General features: G+C 28.8%; 1 protein-coding gene across 1 annotated transcript; it reads left to right on the top strand.

The window, feature by feature from the left end:
- Nucleotides 1-12748: 12748 nt before the first annotated feature.
- LOC100808433 (translation initiation factor IF3-1, mitochondrial) lies at nucleotides 12749-19893 on the top strand. The gene is made up of 8 exons (XM_003555163.5): nucleotides 12749-13102; nucleotides 13265-13358; nucleotides 14008-14078; nucleotides 14752-14850; nucleotides 16067-16120; nucleotides 17630-17698; nucleotides 18420-18482; nucleotides 18609-19893. Exons 1-8 carry the CDS (start codon nucleotides 12908-12910, stop codon nucleotides 19542-19544), a joined length of 1581 nt encoding a protein of 526 aa, XP_003555211.2. The 5' UTR covers nucleotides 12749-12907; the 3' UTR covers nucleotides 19545-19893.
- Nucleotides 19894-21224: the final 1331 nt, after the last annotated feature.

The raw sequence follows: 21224 nt of genomic DNA on the forward strand, positions 1-21224 counted from the left end.
GAAAAGGAATTTGGTCAATAAATGAAAGTGCCGGCAAAAAAGCGATGGAGGTCTGTATGAAAATTAGCGACTGAATTTTCAACTTAAAATAGCGATGCATCATATTATTTTATATATATATTTATAGTATTTTGACACAATATTTTTTCTGTTTTACACTTTAATTAAATTTTGTATGTTGACTATTAAAATATTATATTTATTATAAATAAAATATATTTAACATATTATTTTATATATATTTATAATATTTTGACATAGTATTTTTTATGTTTTACACTTTAATTAAATTTTTTAGGGTAACTTAATGTGTATATTAGATCCAAGGTTCAATCAAACCAGAATCAAATAAAACATATGTAAACTTGAAAATAAGAGTAAAATTACAGATTTTTTTAAAAAAATAAAAAGACCCAAATCTTAAAAAAAATGAAAAACTAAAACCACGGATAAAAATTAAAAATGAAGTAAAATTACAATTAAGCTTTTTTTTAAACCAGTAAATGGAGAACAAAATATTTCTACAATTCATTCTTTAAATATAAGGAAGTATTATTTTTTATAATTATATTGCTCTTATAAGAATTATAAATGTTTATGAAATTTAATTTAATTAAATATTTTTGGTAATGTATTTTTATATCTATTATCAATATATTATTTAGAGCTTTAACACTAAAATCAATAATTCAGTTAAATGACAAATAAAAAAGAGAATAATTTTTTTTTAGATATGATCAACAAAAAGAAACACTGAAATTAATGATGAAAGAGGAACTTCAGTCCTTCTATTGTTCAATTGTTTGGGTGAACTGATTAGGTAAGAAAGGGTTTTCAAAAAGTATTAATCAAATAAATGAATCTTTGTTGATCTATGTATCCCACAACATGCTTAAACTTAACCCTTAAATAGTTACCAAAATTATTATAAGAACGCCAAATAACTAATCAGGCTATGAAGAATTTGACGTATGAGAAAGATACTATCATTTAAGCCATGTTTTAAAAAGATTTGTAAGCGGAATTTCCCGCGAGATTCTTAATCATTAATCTACATTACAGGGAATGGTACATAAAATTATTATTGGAAAAATATACAAAATAACAAACAGTCATTAGGCTTTATTTTCAAAAAAAGTCAGCAAAAAAAGAAAAGATCATACATGATGATTCCTCATCATTTTATATAACTTGCGCAATGAGCATGAATCAAACAAACCGAATGTAATTTTATATAATATAGAGAGAGATATTCTACTGTAGAAAAATATCTCCAATTCTCTTTCAAAGTTTATAGAGACACACTTAAATGCACATACAAGTTAGGGTTTTTTTATAACTATTTATTTATTTTTTTAGAATATAGGAGTGGAAATTTTATCTCACGTTTATTTTGAGGTAATAAAAAAATTATTATCGGAAATGTTTTTCTCATGAAATTTTTAATTCTAGCTTCATCCAATATTTATTCCAAAAAAGGTAGATAAAATTTACTCCCATGTTACTACCCACTACTTGATACCTTCACACGTTCCCCAGAATAAAATAATTAAACCAAACATATATTTTAATTATTCTTAAAAATATATAAAAAATATTTCCAACAAATTTTAATAATTAATCAAACAATTTGTTTTTAAATATCCAGAAACTAACCCTCACATATTATATTCCATAAATAAATAAAAAATAGTATGTGAAACCAACTGCCTAAGTTATTATGTAATAAAAATTATGTCACAGTCACTATTTATGTTATAAAAATTTATGTCACAAGCTATTGCTTTAACTTTATTGAAAATTCTCTAATTTTTTTTTTTACTAAAAAATAGAATTTTAGTTTTTGTGTCCTGTATAGAATTTTAACTAAAGTCAATGAGAGTATAACACAGTTGACAATAGAGTTAAGTTTATAGGAAGGACTTATTCGATTTTTCACATAATTTATTATTGGAGAGGGAAGTGAAGCTTTGATTGTAACTAAGTTTTGGATTAAGATTAATCTCATAATCGAATCAAAAGATTAAAACTTGAAAAACCTTGAGAATTTACCGAGAAATAAAAGATCTTAATTACAATTGTTACATACAATGTTTATTATTATAATTGCTTTAGAAAGATTATTTTTATAATTTAAATCCATATCAAATAAATATTCTAAAATATATAAATTATATTATAATTAAAATTTATATTGAATAAATAAATTATTTCTTAGGTATAAATAAATAATTTAAATTATAATAAATAAATTACTAACTATAGATATTTTTTTGAAAAATATTTAAATATAATGAAAAAAGATAAAAGATTATATATTAAAAGAGATAAAATATTGAATATACATATAAAAAAAGAGTAACTTCGATGATGGAAAGAAATTGTTTTTGCTATCTGTGTAGTTCAAATAAAGATTGATCTAATAATAGTATTGATCGTTTAGAGTTTATTTAGATGATCATAATTTAGTGAATAGAATAAAATATAATAATTGCTTTTGCTATCCGTGTATTGATTTTTTTAAAATAATATTGAAATATAATTTAAAAATAAAGATAAAAGATGATGAATTAAAAGAGATAAAATATTAAACAAAAATAAAAGAAGAAATCTTAGATGATTGAAAGAAACTGTTTTGCCATCCGTGCGGTGTGTAGTTCAAACAGATTGAACTATTATAATATTAATCATTTAGAGTCTATTCAGATTATCATATTTTAGTGAATATAATAATTTTTTTAGAATATTGAATAACACGTTTAATATGTTAAATATTTTTGAGAAGGTCTAGTTCGATTTCTTTAGTAGAACGTGTGTGAGTATTTTAAATCCCATGATACTATGTTTGATTCTTACATAAAAATAATATGTTAAATACTTATTTGATATTAATTGTTTATTTGGAAAATTTATAATATCAAATAAATTATATACTTACTACTATTATTATATTAATGAACTTTATATATAACTATTAATTTTTTATTTGTTTGTAATAATATATAATGGTAGTAAAAAGAATAATTAATGCAAAAATAATTAAAAAAATTCTTATAAAAAAAGATAAATAAATTTTAAAAAAATCTTATATTTAGAGGCAGAGGTAATAATAATCTTAAAAATTTAATAATCATTGATAGTATAATTGAAAAATATATAAATTGTTACTACATGATAGAGTAAAAATTTATGTGATAAAAGTCATAACTTATATGATTAAATTGATAGATAAATTTTTTATATATAAGTATTGATAAATTCAAACAAATAGATATGTGCATCTGTTGAAGAAATTGAGGACTTATACAATAATGGTATTACAGTAATAACATTTTTACTCTTATGGTGTGTTTGTTGATGTGGAAATGGAAGAAGGAGGAGTAGTAAAGAAGAGAACAATAATCTCTCTTGTTCAACAACTGTCAAGAAATTAACTACAAACTATAAATTAATAAATAGGAAGAGGAGAAAAAAAATTATGTATTTCACGTCTTTTTATTTATTTTCCTACTCATTATATAAATAGATTTTTAATAATACTAATGTTTTTCACTCAAAATAATCATGCATTTTTACATAATTGTTTGTTAGTGTATACAAAGAAGGAATGAAATATTACAAACAACCGATTATTTTGTATTTACTTTTTTTTTTCTATTTCTCTCAAACTGAAAACCATTAAAATTTACCCTAATTTTCACTAACCATTTTCTTCCTTATCCTCATAGGATTTGTCAAACTAATCCAAGTAAAATTGGGGTTAAACAACCCCATCCTATGTGGTTCAATAAAATTAAAACAACTGCATTAAAAGTTAAACCCCCTTAATTAGATTTTTTTATACACAAAATTCTGAATAATTATATATTCCTTACACTAATTTTTACTAATTTTAAATTCTGTCCACTTTTAGCTTTAGGGTTTTTAGTAAAACTACATATTAAATTGAATTGCTCTTATTGATCCATGGTAATGCAATTGCAAAAGTAAATTGATCATAGGTATCCTAATGCCGAAACTACTGCTGCCAATATTCGAGTACTTATATGTGGGTGTGGGATACTTTTGTATCCTAATACCACGTGACACAGTAGATTTTTTGGGGGGGTTTGCACACACTTCGGTGGATGGACAATTCACTTGTAATATTTTTTAGCATTTCTTGTGCAGTTAATGAAATTTCAATTGCAGATAAAAGAAAATAAAACGAAACTACCGCTGCACTACTATACGTTTGATCGACAATATAGATATTTTGCAACAATGACAATTAGCTGCATTCATGTATAACTTAGCATCTATTGGATTATATTTTTTTCATTCTTTTGCAGAAGAAGGAGAAAGGTTATTTAACCTTATAATCATGCCAAAACAAACATCACACAGAAGCTAAAAGTTATATCTATTGGGGAGATATGTAATTTGTAAAAAATAATAGGAAGAGCATAAAATTAGTCAAAATTTTGTGTATAAAAAAAACTTAAAAAGTAGGTCCATCTTATAATATAATTATTCTAATTTATTGGGTCACATGAGATGAGATTATTTAATCCTATTTCTACTTGGAGTTCTTTAGACTACCCCTATTTTCATACATCTTATTTCTCTTCCTCTTGCACCAAATAGAACGGTAAAGATTAATATATTCTGACCACGGTACTGATTCAAAATTACTCATTCACACGAATTTACGTATAGTCCAACAACTCTATGTTTGTTATTACATGTATTACCTACCGTGATGTGCACAATTATTTTAACATTAATGTCACTCTAAACTGCACGTCCCTTCCAACAAGCTTCCTTTTTTTTCGCTTTCAATTAATTAGACAAAATAAGCTCACAGGAATTAAGTAGCTAGTAGAAACCTAGTCACAATTCAAAAGATGCAGCAAAATAAACCTTCCCCAGAAAATGTATGTTCAAATACATATAATATACATAGATATACTCCTCTATCTTCTTCTTCTTTTTTTCTCACTAATTAATATTATTATGCTATTATAATTTGTCAGCATTGTGATGGCATGGCGCATGGGTGGATAGCAGAAGTGACAGTGAAAGGAAGAGAAAAAATGGCAGAACCAGCAGCAGATATGCCCCTTTACCTAACGTATAGAATTAAATGTGTCACAGTGACAACCCAATCTCATAACTCATTGATTGGATATACTTGTCATTTTGTTTCATATATCATAAGAAAGAGAAGAGAGAACCCAGGCTTGCAAGTAGAAAAAAAAACTTGTGCTGAAAAAAAATAAATTGTGGTGGTGGGGTAATGCTACTGATTAAAAGTACTGCACAAATCCAGCATTATTGGCACTGGATTGAGTTGAGTGTTGAGCCCCCCTAAAGTGCGCCACGTGAACAGAATAAGACATCCCTTTTATTTGATTTGTTCCCTTCCCTTCTCCTATGCTGGCTCTTCACTCTTTGGGGTATTGGATAGTCCCAAATCAAACACTTGCTCATAAAAACAAGAAATGAAAAGGAAAATTGTAAGTAGATGGATGTTTTTTCTTTGTCCTAAAACAAGAATTATGGGTGTTTTTTAACCAAACTCACTAAATCAGAAATTAATTTTATCTATGATGTGTGATTGTCGTTGATTTAATTAAATTTTATATAAATTTTTTTATTATTAAATCATTTTTTACATGTAAACGCAATAGAATTTTGGTCTAACATTATGTAATTGGAATATGCATATATGTATATATAATAATAATAAGAATAAGAATAAGAATTTTTAGTTCAAGTGGATTCGTTTTATTGGACTATTATATTCATGAGTACGTTCGTCCTCACGTGAGAAGAGTCTAGCTTGGTGTTACAACTACCATTTATTATATCAGATATGATTAAGCAAGTTGGAACTTTGATTTCTCTTCTTCTTATGATTTATGAAATGAGTGGGTTTGCAAAGGTACGTGGGCCATTTTTCTTTTCTCTTCCGACTAATAATTTGGCAGCTAATGTACAAAACAATCAATTAATTTTTTCTTTTCTTTTTTTCTCCCTAGGGTTTGTGTGTGTATACAATCTGGAAAGTGATAAACTTGTACTTCAATTTTATAAGCAAGTAGCAAAAGATGCATGATGAGCTGAATATATCGAGATGAACACGAAACATGGAAAGTTCGTCGAGGCCTCGTTACACCGACAGAAGAAGAATGGGAATGGACAAATTAATGTGTATCATGTTCTTTCAACTCAAATAGAAATAGTCATGTCTCGACTGAGGAACCAATGTACCTAGTCTAGGTTAAGCTTGCTGCATTCATGAAAATGGTCCACAACATACAAGGACTACGTCGGTTTTTGTTTTAGAATACTAAACAAGAATAAATTAAATTAGTCTTTTTCTTATCAGAGATATGAGTATGATACGTAAATTATAATAAAGTTTATACTAAGATTTAGAGTATCAATAAACTATACAGTACAGATTTTAAAATATCCTTCTAAAAATGTAATTGATAACCATACACTCTTAGGTTGGGAAATAAGATTCCACGCTCTCTATAGAGTATAAATAAATAATTATTTACCATATTATTTCTTTTTTTTTTCAAACTTATTATCCCTTCCGTCCAATAATAATTATCATGTAAAAAGAAAAAATTTATTCCAAAATAATTGTTATTTTAGTTTTTTAATATAATATTAATTTATTTTTTTCATTTATATTTCTTATAATATTAATTATATGAGTTTAAAAAATTAAATTAATAATAATAAAATTAATTTTATAAAATTACTATTTTTTCTTTTATTTATTGATCTAGGATGATAATTATAATGAGAATAAGAAGAAAGTATATTATTTCAATTTCAAAGTTATCAAAATACACTTCTTTTAAATTTAGTACCATTTTGATTCTCCTCCTTGTTTCTGCAAATGCCTCTTTCTACCGAGGAAGGTACTGAAGGCATCGCTGTCCCCCTCTATTGTGGGTACAGCTCCAGTCCAGGGATGGTCATGATATATTGTACCATAACTTTTAAGTGGGTGAGCAAGTCAATGAGCCAGCAAAGGGATATTCCAATTAGGGTTTGTTCGTCAGAGAAAAAAAATATATAAAAAAGTGAAATTCTTATTTTTGTACTTTATTTTAATTCAAAATCTTCATGTTAATTTATTTTTATTTTTTCCACCCTATTGAATGAACCCTTAGACAATATTTGATAGAATATAATAAAATGAAGTAAAAATAAATTAAAATCAAAGTTTCAAATTAACAAAATATAAAAATATGAATCCCACATTATTTTACTGTTTGTTTAACTCTTTTTTAAGTCCTTTTCACCACAAACAAACAAGAGTTAGTAAGCAATGAACTTATATCTGACAAAGAGGTATGTAAATTCAATTTTAGTTGCTAAATAATTTATAAATATGTAAATAAACACTTATTCGACTCAACTAAACTTTTAATCATTAAAAAAAATACTTGTAAGAATCTAGGACGTACACATTAATACTTGTGGTATGCAGTGTGATCAATATTTCGAGACGTGTTTAAGAATTTCAAAGTCCACGAAATGTTATAACTTGCAAAATTGTTAATTGTGGAATAAGTTTCCAAGTATCAATCTGGACCGTCGAGATATATTTGGTAAAGACTTTTTTTTTAAGAAAATTGACGCATTCAGCAGCGACTTTAGGATTAAAAGAGGCACTGGAAACCGGAAAGTATAGAACAATTGTTATTCTAAACTTAATATAATTCTAATACGGATCAGCGGACACCGGAAAAAGGAAAAAAAAAAACTATATTTGGTCAGAAGAATGTTGTGCCAAGTTAATAATCACAAGGCTACTAAAGTGTTATTACTTATACTATCATATATCAAAATATAAAGTCTAACTTTTATCTTTTTATGAAAGAATTGAAGGGAAAAAAATAAAGAATTCAAGCTGTCTATAGGATAAAATAAGAAGAAAAATGCATCTCTATGGTTAATTAATTGGCAGACTTGAAGAATATCGCGGTCGTATCCCTGGACAAAATGTTACCCAAGTGCAATGTAAGTTGTTCTTTAGCTATTCTGGCAATACCAACATATTTAAATAATTGTTGTTTTGTAAGACCATAATGAAAATATAATTTCTACTTTTCTTTTAACTGAATACGATGCTGAGATTTGTTTCATGGGAGTCTAATTGGTTAATTTCTAAGTTTGCTATTGACTTGTGTTGGCCTTTTACTTGTTTTTTATGCTTGGAAAAACAAAGAACATACAAAAAAACTAATTACAACGAGAGAACTCAATGCCTAAGGCATCAAAGCCACCTCTTGAGGAGGATTAGTGAAAGTCACAAAAGGAAAAGACTGCACTCTGAGAGACCACATCCAGGAATCTTGTGAAACTGGGTTTCCATGGGTGAGGGTGGTTCGGGTAAGTCACCTATAGGCTGTTTTGTCTGAATAATTAAACACCATCCAACATGCCATCATGGAGAAAAACACTACTAATAATACTCTTCACCTTCCAAGATAAAGGGCTAGCCATCTTAAAGGGTTCAAATTATTCCTCAAATTCTTAAAATGATCAATCAATTTAGTCTTCAAGTTTTTAAAAGATTTAATTTAATTTTCTATTTCTTAAAAATAAATCAATTTGTTTTCTAAATTTTTAAGTATTTAAGAACCAAATTGAATTACTTAAAGTAATTAGTGAATCAGATTGATTTATTTTTTGAAAATTGAGGATCAAAATTAAACTTTTAAAAAATTTAAGAACCAAATTAATTTTTTTATAAATCTAAGAACAAAATTAAACCATTTAAATTAATTTAAAAACTACATTAATAATTAAGCCTGTATATATATATATATATAGATCACCACTAGTTAAAGCGTGTCTCATAAAGATCAAAACAACGATATTCCCTGGCATAAAACCCACTATCGAGGTTCACATGTTCCTTTAATAGAGGTCAATTTAGCTTCGCCTTGTTTCTTCATAGATAGTTACAACTGAATTTTAAAACTCTAAGTCTAGCTCTCAAAATCTAAACAGAGTGAACAGCCGGCAGTGTTGATATTCACATGCAATATTCTACCACTATCATGAAATTTTTTATTATTATTAATTGTCAAATTAAATATTTTATAAGGGTACAAAGTCTTCTTAAATAAATTATACTAGTTTGAATCCGTAAAAGAACTGCTATAATGTGATGTTGTATTATTCAATAAATAATGTAAGAAAATGGCTGGTGAAGGATTTGCTTTAGTACATCACTGATCACGAAAGCTATATTTTGGAGCCATTCCATGATTCTGAAGGAAATCAGCGGGTATACTATATATTTTAGCATATTATTAGGTGATTAGTCATGGATATATACTGCAAAAGTTGAAGGTCTAAATATGACCATAAACTTGTCTTAGAATTGTCAAATTTCATGACGTAGATAATGACATGACATGAAAACGATGATCGTAGATGCTATATGAAGAATGTAATTATAATATTGGTCCAATTTGAAATCAGTGGATTTTTTAGAATCTCCAAAGGGTACTTTTGATTGATCAAATTTTGAATATGCATGTTTCTATATATGGATTCGGCAATATTCTTTCTATATTTATGGTAAGTCTTGGGGTCAGGTGTTACCTGTGCGGGAGATTAAAACTGATAACAATCATTATTAACTCAAGTTCATGACAATTCATATTTGGTGTAGTATATTAAAGAAAACAAAAACGATTAATTAAAATGAAGAAGTGCTCGAACGGTATTTAATAATTTATACTCTAATGGGGATTCTTCGTCTAACCTTGCTATTAGACTCGTAGTAATAACCACCATTTTCCATTGCTAGCTATAAGAGATTATTAAAAAAAAAAGGAATCATATGCGAGTATGAATTATGCATATGCTACCTCATAATATCACAATCATTACTATTTTATCCTAAAAGATTTTTTTTAATTATTATTCTGATAATTGGAATTGTAACATTATTTGAAATGAATTAAATTAAAAATTTAAATTAAAGAGTTAATGCTTACTATAATAATTTAAATCAATCAATTAATATATACAAAACATATTTTTATATAATAAAAATATGTCACATTCAATCAGTTTTAGTATTATAATAAAGAGTAAATAATTTATATATTATCATAAAAAAATTAAATAGTTTATACATTAGCATGGTAATTTTTTTTACATTGTCTTCTAATCATAAACTATCATAATAAATTAATTAAATTTTATAATAATTATTTTAAAAGTTTGTTAATGATAATTTTTTATTGGTTGATAATGTAATCTTTTTACATTGACCATTGAAATCTATTATAAATTAATTACAACAAAATTTGAATTAAATAATTAATATATTTATTTAATTAGTATCTTAACTTATGCAATGCACAAGATACATATTTTTCTAATAACTAAAATTAATAATAAGTGAATATTTTTAAATATATAACTATATTATAACTAAAAACAATAATAAATAGATATTTTGAACTTATGAATTATATTTTATAGTTATGATACTTAATTTAATTATGATACAGAATTATTTTTAACTATTGATAATTTTAAAAAAATGAAATTCAATCTAAAAATACAGACGAAAAAATTATATTGATAGAAACAAGTATTTAAGAAAATAAGTATATAATTAAAGATAAAGGGAAAGTGGTTTGAAATAATTAGAAAATGCCATGTTTGATTTCATGTTGTAGATGTGATTTTAGAAGCTAATAGTTATATGTTTTTACATTTCAAACATGATTTAAAAGAAATTCTTTAAAAATAGTTGTTGAATCAAATTAAATTTCGTCTCAACCCAAATTATTCCAACAACTCAATTGAACAAAATATCCTGACAGTTTGGTATGAGTGAAAGGAGGATGGATGAAAGCGAAAATGAGATGTGTTTGATAAGGATGAAAGTGAAAATAAAAAGGCGAACCCACAACACTAAAATTTCATCTTGCATCTCAAAATGAGGTAAAAATGTGCTAAAAATGAACAATAACCATGATAAAGGTCTAAAGGATATTAAAAAATTACAATGGCCACTGCATCCATGCCATCCACGTGATGCACGCTTTGTTTGCATGAGATGAAGTAACCGATTATGCAAATGCATAATCGATTATATAGACCTTTTTTTTTTTTTTTTTTTACATATATAAACCCCCTCTTCCTTTTTCTTATATAGATCCCCTTCAAGACCCCTCCCCTCTCTCCTTATTCCTATTATAATAATAATAATACACAATTGTCATAATAAAATAATATTAATACTAAAAAAAATCTAATATTAATATTAATATTTTTAAGGCTATATTTGTTTAATTAAAATATAATTAATCTTTTTTTTAGTTTTTATATCACCAATATTGTCATACATTGTCACTAATCATTATTATCCAATAATGATAAAGGCGCATGGCCAAAACATGAGCCCAATCCACTTGAACTCACGTGAAATTCCTTGAACACATCTAATTTGTAATTCAGTTAAATGAAAGTCTACTTTACCATTTTTTTTGTAACATTAGTGCTATTTTTATTAGAAATACGAATCGATCGATTATGATTAAATTCGGACCCTAAAATTGTAAAACAGGACACATTAAATACATTTATTTTAGACTTATTTTTTTAACAATTGAGGTTTCAGTTTAAGTGAACAAGATTTTAAATTCTAAAGAAAATGAATAAGAAAAAATAAAAATCACTAAGCTAAGACAAAAACTTAATAAAGGACTAAAAACTAGAAGTTAAGACTAGAACTTAAGAATTAAAATTTTAGAAGGACTAAAAACTAAATTTAAAACTTAATTAACGACTAAAAACTAGAAGTTAAGACTAAAATTTAAAAAATAAAATTTTACAAGGACTAAAAATTAAATTAAATATTTTTTGTAAAGACTAAAAATAATAGCAAAACATTATGACATTATGCTAGAGGACACTACGTGAAAGGGGCCCACAGGGGCCACATCCACAAGAATGATCGATGCAACTTTCTTAAAGTGCCAAGTGGTGCCTTCATGTGGTGTTATGTAGTTGTCATGTTTATAAACAAATTTTTAATTTGAAAAATTAGAAATTAAATTTAAATCTTGATCACAAGCCCAATGATAATTGTTGAGGCCCATGTTAATTCTCAAAAGTAAAAAAGTTTGGGTTCATAGAACACGCATGCGAGGACATTAAAATTAATGGCTCATGCAGTAATCAAATTTGTAATTTTTTATTAGAAAGACGCTCTAATCAACTAAGCTAATAGATCAATTATATTATAAAATGCTTAATGTCGCTATATATAATAATAAAATTTTTAATGTATATTTAATACACGTGTAAATGTAGATAATAAATTTTGTGACAATTAATTTTGATCTGATAATTAATTTGTTTACATATATAAGTTATAAATAAAAATCATAGGTTTCATAAAAATTTATATGTGTAAACAAATTAATTATCAGATCAAAATTAATTGTCACAAAATTTATCATCTAAATTTACATGTGCATTAAATATATATTAGAAATTATTGTTATATATAGTGACATTAATTATTTTATAACATAATTGGTCTATTAGCTCAATTGGTTAGAGCGTCGTGTTAATAACGCGAAAGTCACATGTTTGCATGAGTCAATCCATATGAAACTTACGGATTGGTCATTTCGTATCTTCTTTATAGAAGGGTAAAAATGAAAGTTTACTATTTTACTGGATGTACCAGCAATTGTGCTGGTGCACAGAGCAATGCCCCGCACGCGACTATGGCATAAACAAACACAGGCCCAATTTAAAAGGTTTCTTTGAGGTTGTCTTGTTTCTCCTTTTCTGTGCTAAACAAACACCGACCTCAGTTACAGTTAATCTAACCGTTTGATTCGGTGAGGTCATGGCGTTTTGGCACCGAATCCGAAACCCCAACCTCAAAACCCTGTGCATCCAATTCCAACGATGTTACATTCACCTTCCGCATGCTTCCACCCCCAAACCCTTCCCTGTGGACATTCCACATCAGAATTCGGTGTTTCATGGCAGACCCACAAGTGTTTTCAATACCGTGAGGTTCTTCGCTGCACCTCTTCAGGTAATTTTTGAAACTTTTATTGGCTGAGACTATCAAAGTTGTTGCCTTTGCTCTGTATTTTGGAATGGGTTGCTTAGTAATGGATCATATGTTGTGGGGTTGGCCTTGGTGGTTAAAGTGGTACTCTTTTGAATTTGATGGTACTTTGTGGGATTTTTTCAGTATCAGGTAAAGCACAAGAATGAGGAGGATTCGGGTGATCTACGGTTGAATGAGAAAATCAAAGCTCCATATGTCAGGCTTGTGGTGGATGATGGTAAACCTATTACACATTTGAATTGAGGCTGGTTTGGTTGTTTACTTTTCTAATGTTTTAAGAGTAAATTAGTACATGCACCAATAGTATAAAGGATTTTTATAGGGCCATTCAATCACCACCTGTCATGCATGGTACGGTTGTTGATTTTTATAATAACTACCTTAATAGGCATATCAACGATGATTTTTGATTGGTTGACAATGTAAACCTTTTAAACTGATGGTGCATACTTCATAGTATTAAACTTATGTTTTAATCCTGATTGGTGGCATTGCATAGGTCTATTTAGTATTAACTCATTATTCTCTTAAGTGTTTAAACTGTGGAATGTTATTGTGGATAACCGCTAGAACTTAAAGCTATCAAGCTATTTTTGTGATAACCTTATTACACTTGCACATGATTGTCAGATAATTGTTTTCTCCTGCTTAAACCAATGTAACTAAGATAAACTGCAATTTAGTCTGGGGCGCTTAGGCGTAAGCAACTTGAAGCCACTCAAAGAAACACATGTAAATTTGAACCATATTAATATTAATTAATACATTGTCTTGGAAGATCAGCTTTGTGTGTTATTTACCGTATAGATGCACAGGAAGTTTTTCTTGAGCTTTGAATTTCCCATTAAATGTACGAGTTCATGCAGGGCATCATTCAATAGTGCCAAGGTTTGAAGCATTGGAGCGTGCCAAGACGCTTAAACTTGATTTAGTTGAGGTAAATGAAATTTCTTAAGTCTATTCCCATGTTAAATTAAATGAGACATTTTTTGAAGACTTCCTTATATTAAATTTCTGAAGATTTTTTTAAGAGATATCTGCAAAATAGAGATGCTGAGTTAAAGTAGATAACATAATTTCAAGTAAATTCATCATTTACTGAAGTATTTATTTATTTTTGCATTCTTTGAATATTTCAAGTCATTCTGTTATGATGGGTCTGGATTTGGTAGGTAGGAAAGAAATAGGGTGAATGAAAATAGAGAAAATGAATGGAAATAGGTGAGAAATAAAGTGGAGATAAAAAGTGTTTGGTTGAAGAGAAATAAGAAAGAAATAAGGAAAGAGATAGAGGTGAATTGAATTTGGGGAGAAATAGAGTGGAAATAACTAATGGGCCCCACCCTATTTCCACTCTATTTCTAAGATACCAAACAAACAACATTTTCATCACCCCTATTTCCACCCTCTCCCTTCTATTTCCATCCAACCAAACACACCCTAACTTTTAACCATAACTTGGGATAAAAACAAATGAGTGTGTGTCTAACGTTTTGTAGTGATCATTTCCATCATCGCGAACATCATAACTTGGGATGTTGGGTTAAGCACATTAGGGTGCTTCCCATCTCTTGTGACATTTATTATATGAGGATTTGGTTGTGTTACAGGTTGATAAAAATGCTAAGCCACCTGTCTGTAAAATTATGGACTTCCACAAGCAAATGTATAAGCGGCAAGAAAGGGAAAAGGAGCGTGCTAAAAGCAAGGTACAGTATGCTATGGAAGTTGCTTGTGAAATTTCTTTAATTGCTTTTGGTTGAAATTAATGATAAATTTTTTATCATACTCATTTTAATTTGATAGTGACATGTTCAAATGTTCAAACACATGAATCTTTATTAGCAAAGCACTGGGATTGCACTTTTGCCTGTTAGAATACATGGCCCATATTATATGCTATATATGTTGACAACATAATTAGATATGAGTACATAAAAGTAAGAATGTAAGATGGAATTTAAATGGGGATTATGGCTATCAAAAGCTCCTAAATGACCACATGCTGTACAAATTACAAGTGCATACTTATTTTTCATCTTTTTAAGTCAAGATCAACTTGCTAAGAATGGCTTTAACTTAACCATCAGCAAGTTGTATGTTTCTGTTGGAGTAAGCTATCATGTGCCTGCTAACTTTGAAAGAATTTGATTCTGATTGGTCTAGGCCTGTATAATATGCATGGTTAAAAGAATCAGATTGCTTGCAGCATATTCACCAGATCTCATAGCATCTAACTGAAATTTTGATCCTTGAGAGACTTTCTAGAAAATCGAAGACCAGAAAAAATTGTCTGGCACATAACTAAAAGATAGGCCGGTGAAATTCGTGCTTTCCTCTCATTATTGCAAATAATAATTATGATGCAGCAAGCTTTCTCATAGCAATGATGGTTTAAAAGTGAAACTATTTATAGTTTTAGTATACTTCGTCAAATAGCTAGGAATTAGAAGTGAAGCTTTGCATTTTCAGTACTGAAACTACAATAAAACTGAATAGCGTGTGTACTTTGAAAAGTTAAAACATATTCCATTTATTAACGAGAGCTTTACATTTAATTACTTATAGTCATGGGTTGGTGCCAGTGCAACGGTAATTAGTGCTTGCTGACTTAAGCCCAATATAAATAACTGCTTAACATTTAATGAGAGCAAGCCTTAGGGCAATACTAAGGTTGTCGCCTTTTGATCCAGAAGTCACACAGGTTCAAGTCCTGGAAACAGTCTCTTCGATTGCTTGGATAAGACTCTGACTGTCTACATTTATCCTCCCTAAACCTAGCTGGGTGGGAGTCTTGTGTGCCAAGTTGCCCTTTTATAGTCATTATGCTATTATGGCATGCGTAGTTAACTATCAAAGACAAATCTTTAATCCTTAGATCATTAGATGTAATGTAGTTCTTAATCAGTTTTCTGACAAATGCAGGCTGAGATGACACTGCGAAAGGATGTTAAGGAAGTGCGATTTTCTGAAAAAACTGTAAGTTTTCTTTCTCTGTTTCCTTTCTTTTATTTTTCCATATCCTTTAAATATTTTAACAAACTTCTGTTTATAATTCTAGTAGCACGTAGTTTTTAATAGGTTTCCAATTGTGAACTGGAAGCCCTTGTTTGTTTTGGCATTGGAACATTAATTTTCACATTTTCCAATTAAAAACACACGTCCCGATATAAATCTATGACACAGATTAATTTGAATACACATCTCAATTATGTTTAATGGTTCAAGAATCAGAATTAATTCTATCAGAATCAATTTTACCCAAATTTTAAAACAAACCTTAGCCAGACCAATATATGTTTTGGGCCAACCTTTTGGTATTGATGTTTCACATGCAATTTGATGCAATCCTACCCCGCAAGGGCATTGGATAGAAAACTCCAAGTAGATTAGGCCAGAGATGCAAGAGAAGGCCCTAGGGTTCTTATGAGCCTTAGGGTAGATTTTGGGCCCATGGGCTAAGTACGAGCCCACTTATCTTTATAAATATTAGATTAAGGTTTCATTATTTTTGGGCCTTGTATTTAGGGCTCCATAATGTAGGTAGGGTACCCTAGAAATATAGGATTTTTCAGCCCTTGTATTTTAGGGGACCTAGACTAGTTTTTGTATTAGGGGTAGTTTTGTAATTTCACATGCACTAAGTGGATATTTGATGTTTGTGGTTGGAAATAAATTTAATTGAATTGGTAGAAGCCCAATCCAATTAAATTTTAGAGGGGGAGGTGAGCATTTGCTTATTACACCCCATTGCCACATCATATAGTCACACTTTGTGCATGTCCTTCATGCTTTTTCTACCAATTCAATTAAATTTATTTCCAACCACAAACATCAAATATCCACTTAGTGCATGTGAAATTACAAAACTACCCCTAATACAAAAACTAGTCTAGGTGCCCTAAAATACAAGGGCTGAAAAATCCTATATTTCTAGGGTACCCTACCTACATTATGGAGCCTTAAATACAAGGCCCAAAAATAATAAAACCTTAATCTAATATTTACAAAGATAAGTGGGCTCGTACTTAGCCCATGGGCCCGAAATCTACCCTAAGGCTCATAAGAACCCTAGGACCTTCTCTTGCATCTCTGGCCCAATCTACTTGGAGTTTTCTATCCAATGCCCTTGCGGGGTAGGATTGCATCACAATTGAACTAGGATGCAGGTTTTATCACCTTAGTCTGCTGAAGCAGATCTTCATGGTTTATAGGCTGTAGCTGAATATTGTTCACTTTCAGCTCCACTGTGCTTGCTTTCTATGAGCTAGCCTATAGCTTTTAGTGCCTGACTCAAACAAGTGACCTGGTGAAGGCAATTAACCATTCTAGATTCAATTTGTAGGGAGAAATGTTGCAAGATATTATGTCTTTATATGTATATATTGGGTTAAATATGGTGTCTGTATTCTGAGTGTCATGTTTTACTTCCTAATCCCAGAAAAGGAAAAATTGATGCATTGAAATTTCTGCTGTTGATGTTTTCAGGAAGCAAAAGATCTGAAGAACAAAGCAGATATGATCAAGAAGTTAATGGAGAAGGGTTACCGAGTGAAGGTAATCTGTTTCTGTTGTTTGGTTTTGAACTAGATGTTTTCATCTATATTGTCTCTACAGAATCTCGGGAGCAATCTTGTTAGTAATTGTGTTTCCACTATGTTCTATCCCGAGTAAATACTGTGTTAATTACATTTCCTGGGATATTGGTTAATGGTTTCCTTTCCTTCCTTTTCCTTTTTCATTTAAGGTAAGGTAAGTAGAGGTTTCGACGAAAAAGGAAAAATAGTAGGAGGGATTTTGTTTATCAATTTTACTCTCTTTCACACAAAAAGACAGGGCTTGAACCCGCAGCTTCTGCCTTGACAGGGCGGTGCCCTGACCAATTGAACTACTACAATACCAAGGAAAGGGGTGTACACTGTACAGTATACATTTTTTTATGGTTTCTTTCAAACCTTTTCTTTTTCTATTTTGGATTCAAACCATTTTGCTATAAATAAAAGAAGTGGAATTTTGTATGTATTGATATCTATATCGATATGCACTTTAGTGAGATTGACACAGATTACTTGTAATTAGTTTGTTTTGACAAATCATTTTGAAAATTTAATCAATGAAAAAAAATATTTTTAAAAAATATTTCCCCTAGATTTTCTATTTTTTAGTGAGAGGAATATTTAAGTTTGCAGCTTCCAACAGCATCTATGGGCTACTGTGTGTCATCTATATAGTTGGTGAATCATATCAGAAATATGATTGTTTTGTGTATTTAAAACAGTGCAAGGTATCAGGCAAGGAAGATCAGGACTTGACAGTATTATTTTCTCCTATTCTTGCTCTGGTACGATATTCTTACTTTATTCTGGGATTTTTCCATCCGAACTATATCTTAAGATTTTTTATTTTACCTTTTCTCCTATTTCTCTACAAATCCTTCTTCATTATAAATTAAAAAAATTATTTGCAGATGGAAGATGTCTGTATTGTGGAAAGTGGACCACATATGGGAAAAAAAGATGCATTTATGATTGTCAGACACATTAAGTATGGGTTATCTAAGAAAGGTGGGAAAAAATTGCAAAATGCAACAAACGATAATTCTCAGGAGGGTGATATGGAGAAATCAACTGCCAATTCTAGTGATTCCATTGAATATGAGAGTCATGCTGAATCTGGGTTTGAAACGGAGGAGGAGGTGCTTTCTGATGGTGACAAGCTTTCTAAAAGTTCTTTGTCTGTATTTAGCAACAATGTGAACATGACTGGCTCTCATAATAATCAAACAAATGCTGCTCCAGAAGCATCTCCTGTCTCCGAAAATAGGTATAGGAGAACTAATCATCATGGTGAGAATAACGTCCAATCTAATGCACACGTGCCTCCTGCTGTGACTGAGAACAGGTACAAAAGAGTAGAGCCAAGAGGCAGATTCCAACAAACATCAAATAATGCAGGTATGAACTATCAAGGTCCCGGAACAAGAGATGCATTCAGGTCACCACTGCCGAATTGGAATCAGACAAGGCATGCGCCGGTAAATGCTAACGTTAATCCAAGAATAGAAAACAACAGGCAAGCTTTTACACTTCCTGGATCAAGACACTCAATGCCTTCCCATGAGAATATCCGGAGTCCTCCTCCTAATGCTCCTAATACTCCTAGACCTGGTTATGGCAATTTTAGTAGCCCAAATGAGAGTATCCCTACGCATCCTGGTGCTACCAATACCCCAAGATCTTCTAGTTATGGCAATTTTAGTGCTCCAAATGAGGGTATCCCCAGGCATCCTAGTGCTCCCAATAGCCCAAGACCTTCTAATTATGGCACTTTTAGTACTCCAAATGGCCCTGAGACACAAGGTTTAAAAGCAGGGATGCATAGGAACAGAGAAGGGAATAAGTAAATTTGAGACATAACAGTCAGCAAATAAGGGATATTTGCAACTCAAATGGAGGAGGGTTGTATCAAAGTCGACCTACTTAGGAGGGCTAATATATTTCAAGGACAAATGTGGTGCAGTGACACATTATATACTCTTTAGAAACATGTTGCAGCTGTATTTATTTACCTTGGATGACCCGTGGAAACAGGTCTATTTGTTTAGTGAGAGTTTTGGTAGGGATTTTCCTTCAAATCTGTTGTTGGTAGTTTTAGCATGGAAGCATACAATTTTTGTTGTTTATTTTATTTTATTTACCTGTGGAGACGGGGAATTTTTAAACTTCCCAATGACCACTGAAAATTTTGATCTACGATGTAATATGTTTTGCCCCTCCTTCCTAAGCACGACCTGGTTCTATCATTGTTTAATAATCATATGATAAGATTGTTTGACAGCTAATAGTTATTTTAAAAGTTATGTGTATGGTGATTTTTATTTGATTAATAACATAAAAATCTTTACACTATGATTTTTCAACAATATTTTATTTTCAATTTTAATTTGGGCCAATTTACATAATTATTACTTTTGATAAATTAATAAGAAAATAAAATGTTAACAAGTTTTTTTATATATATATAACACTCTGTCTAGGCATCTTTGGGAATGAGCGTGTTTGGAGGGAGTTTTACCGTATTGGGTATTTTTTATTTTTGGTTTTTTTCATATGGGAGTTGTTTTTAAATTATTTTTAAAAATGAGATAATTCTAAATTATAAGTCATAACATCTAATATAACTTTTTGTAAAACATAAATGGGCAGTTGAATTTTATTTGATGCACAATGGATTATAATATTATAAGTGTTAAGTATTTTAATAAATTATAAGTGTTAAGTTAATATTAATTTAGGGTTTTAGAAATTTAAATAAGTGATTAGATAATAATATTTTAGAATTTAGTCTTTTAATAAGTTATAAGTTTTCAGTTTTTATTATTTTAGGGTTTAGTCTTTTGATAAATTTAAAGTTAATATTATTTTAGGATTTAGTCTTTTAATAAATTATAAGTTTTAAATTAATATTATTTTAGGGTTTTAGAAATTTAAATAAGTTATTTGATAATAATATTTTAGAGTCTAGTCTTTTAATAAGTTATAAGTTGTTAAAAGTTTTAAGTTATTATTATTTTAGGGTTTATTCTTTTGATTAGTTTTAAGTTAATATTATTTTAGGATTTAGATGACTAATATAATTTTTATTTTTTATATTTCTCTTTAATTTGTATTATTCATTTTATATTAATATATTATATTGTTTTTAACAACTATTTTTATTATTAAATTATTAGATGTTGTTAATAGTAAATTCATTTATACAAAATAAATAATATTATTTAATAAATTATAAGTTACTATTAGTAACAAAATATTTTAATATTTGGTTTAAAATTTAGGTATTTAAAATAAAACAAATATTCAAAAAAATATTAAATATCATTAATTTACTTTTTTATTTAATTTACAAAACAAATTAAATTCAATAAAATTATTAAAATATTATCTAAATTTTAAATATATTAAATAAAAAATATTAAATAAATATATAAAATATTTTAAATATAACAATATTAAAAAATATATAAAATATTTTAAATATAACAATATTAAAAAATATATAACATATTAAATAAAACCATAAA

Source organism: Glycine max, chromosome 20, assembly GCF_000004515.6.
Source record: "Glycine max cultivar Williams 82 chromosome 20, Glycine_max_v4.0, whole genome shotgun sequence".
In the NCBI taxonomy this organism is placed as follows: domain Eukaryota; kingdom Viridiplantae; phylum Streptophyta; class Magnoliopsida; order Fabales; family Fabaceae; genus Glycine; species Glycine max.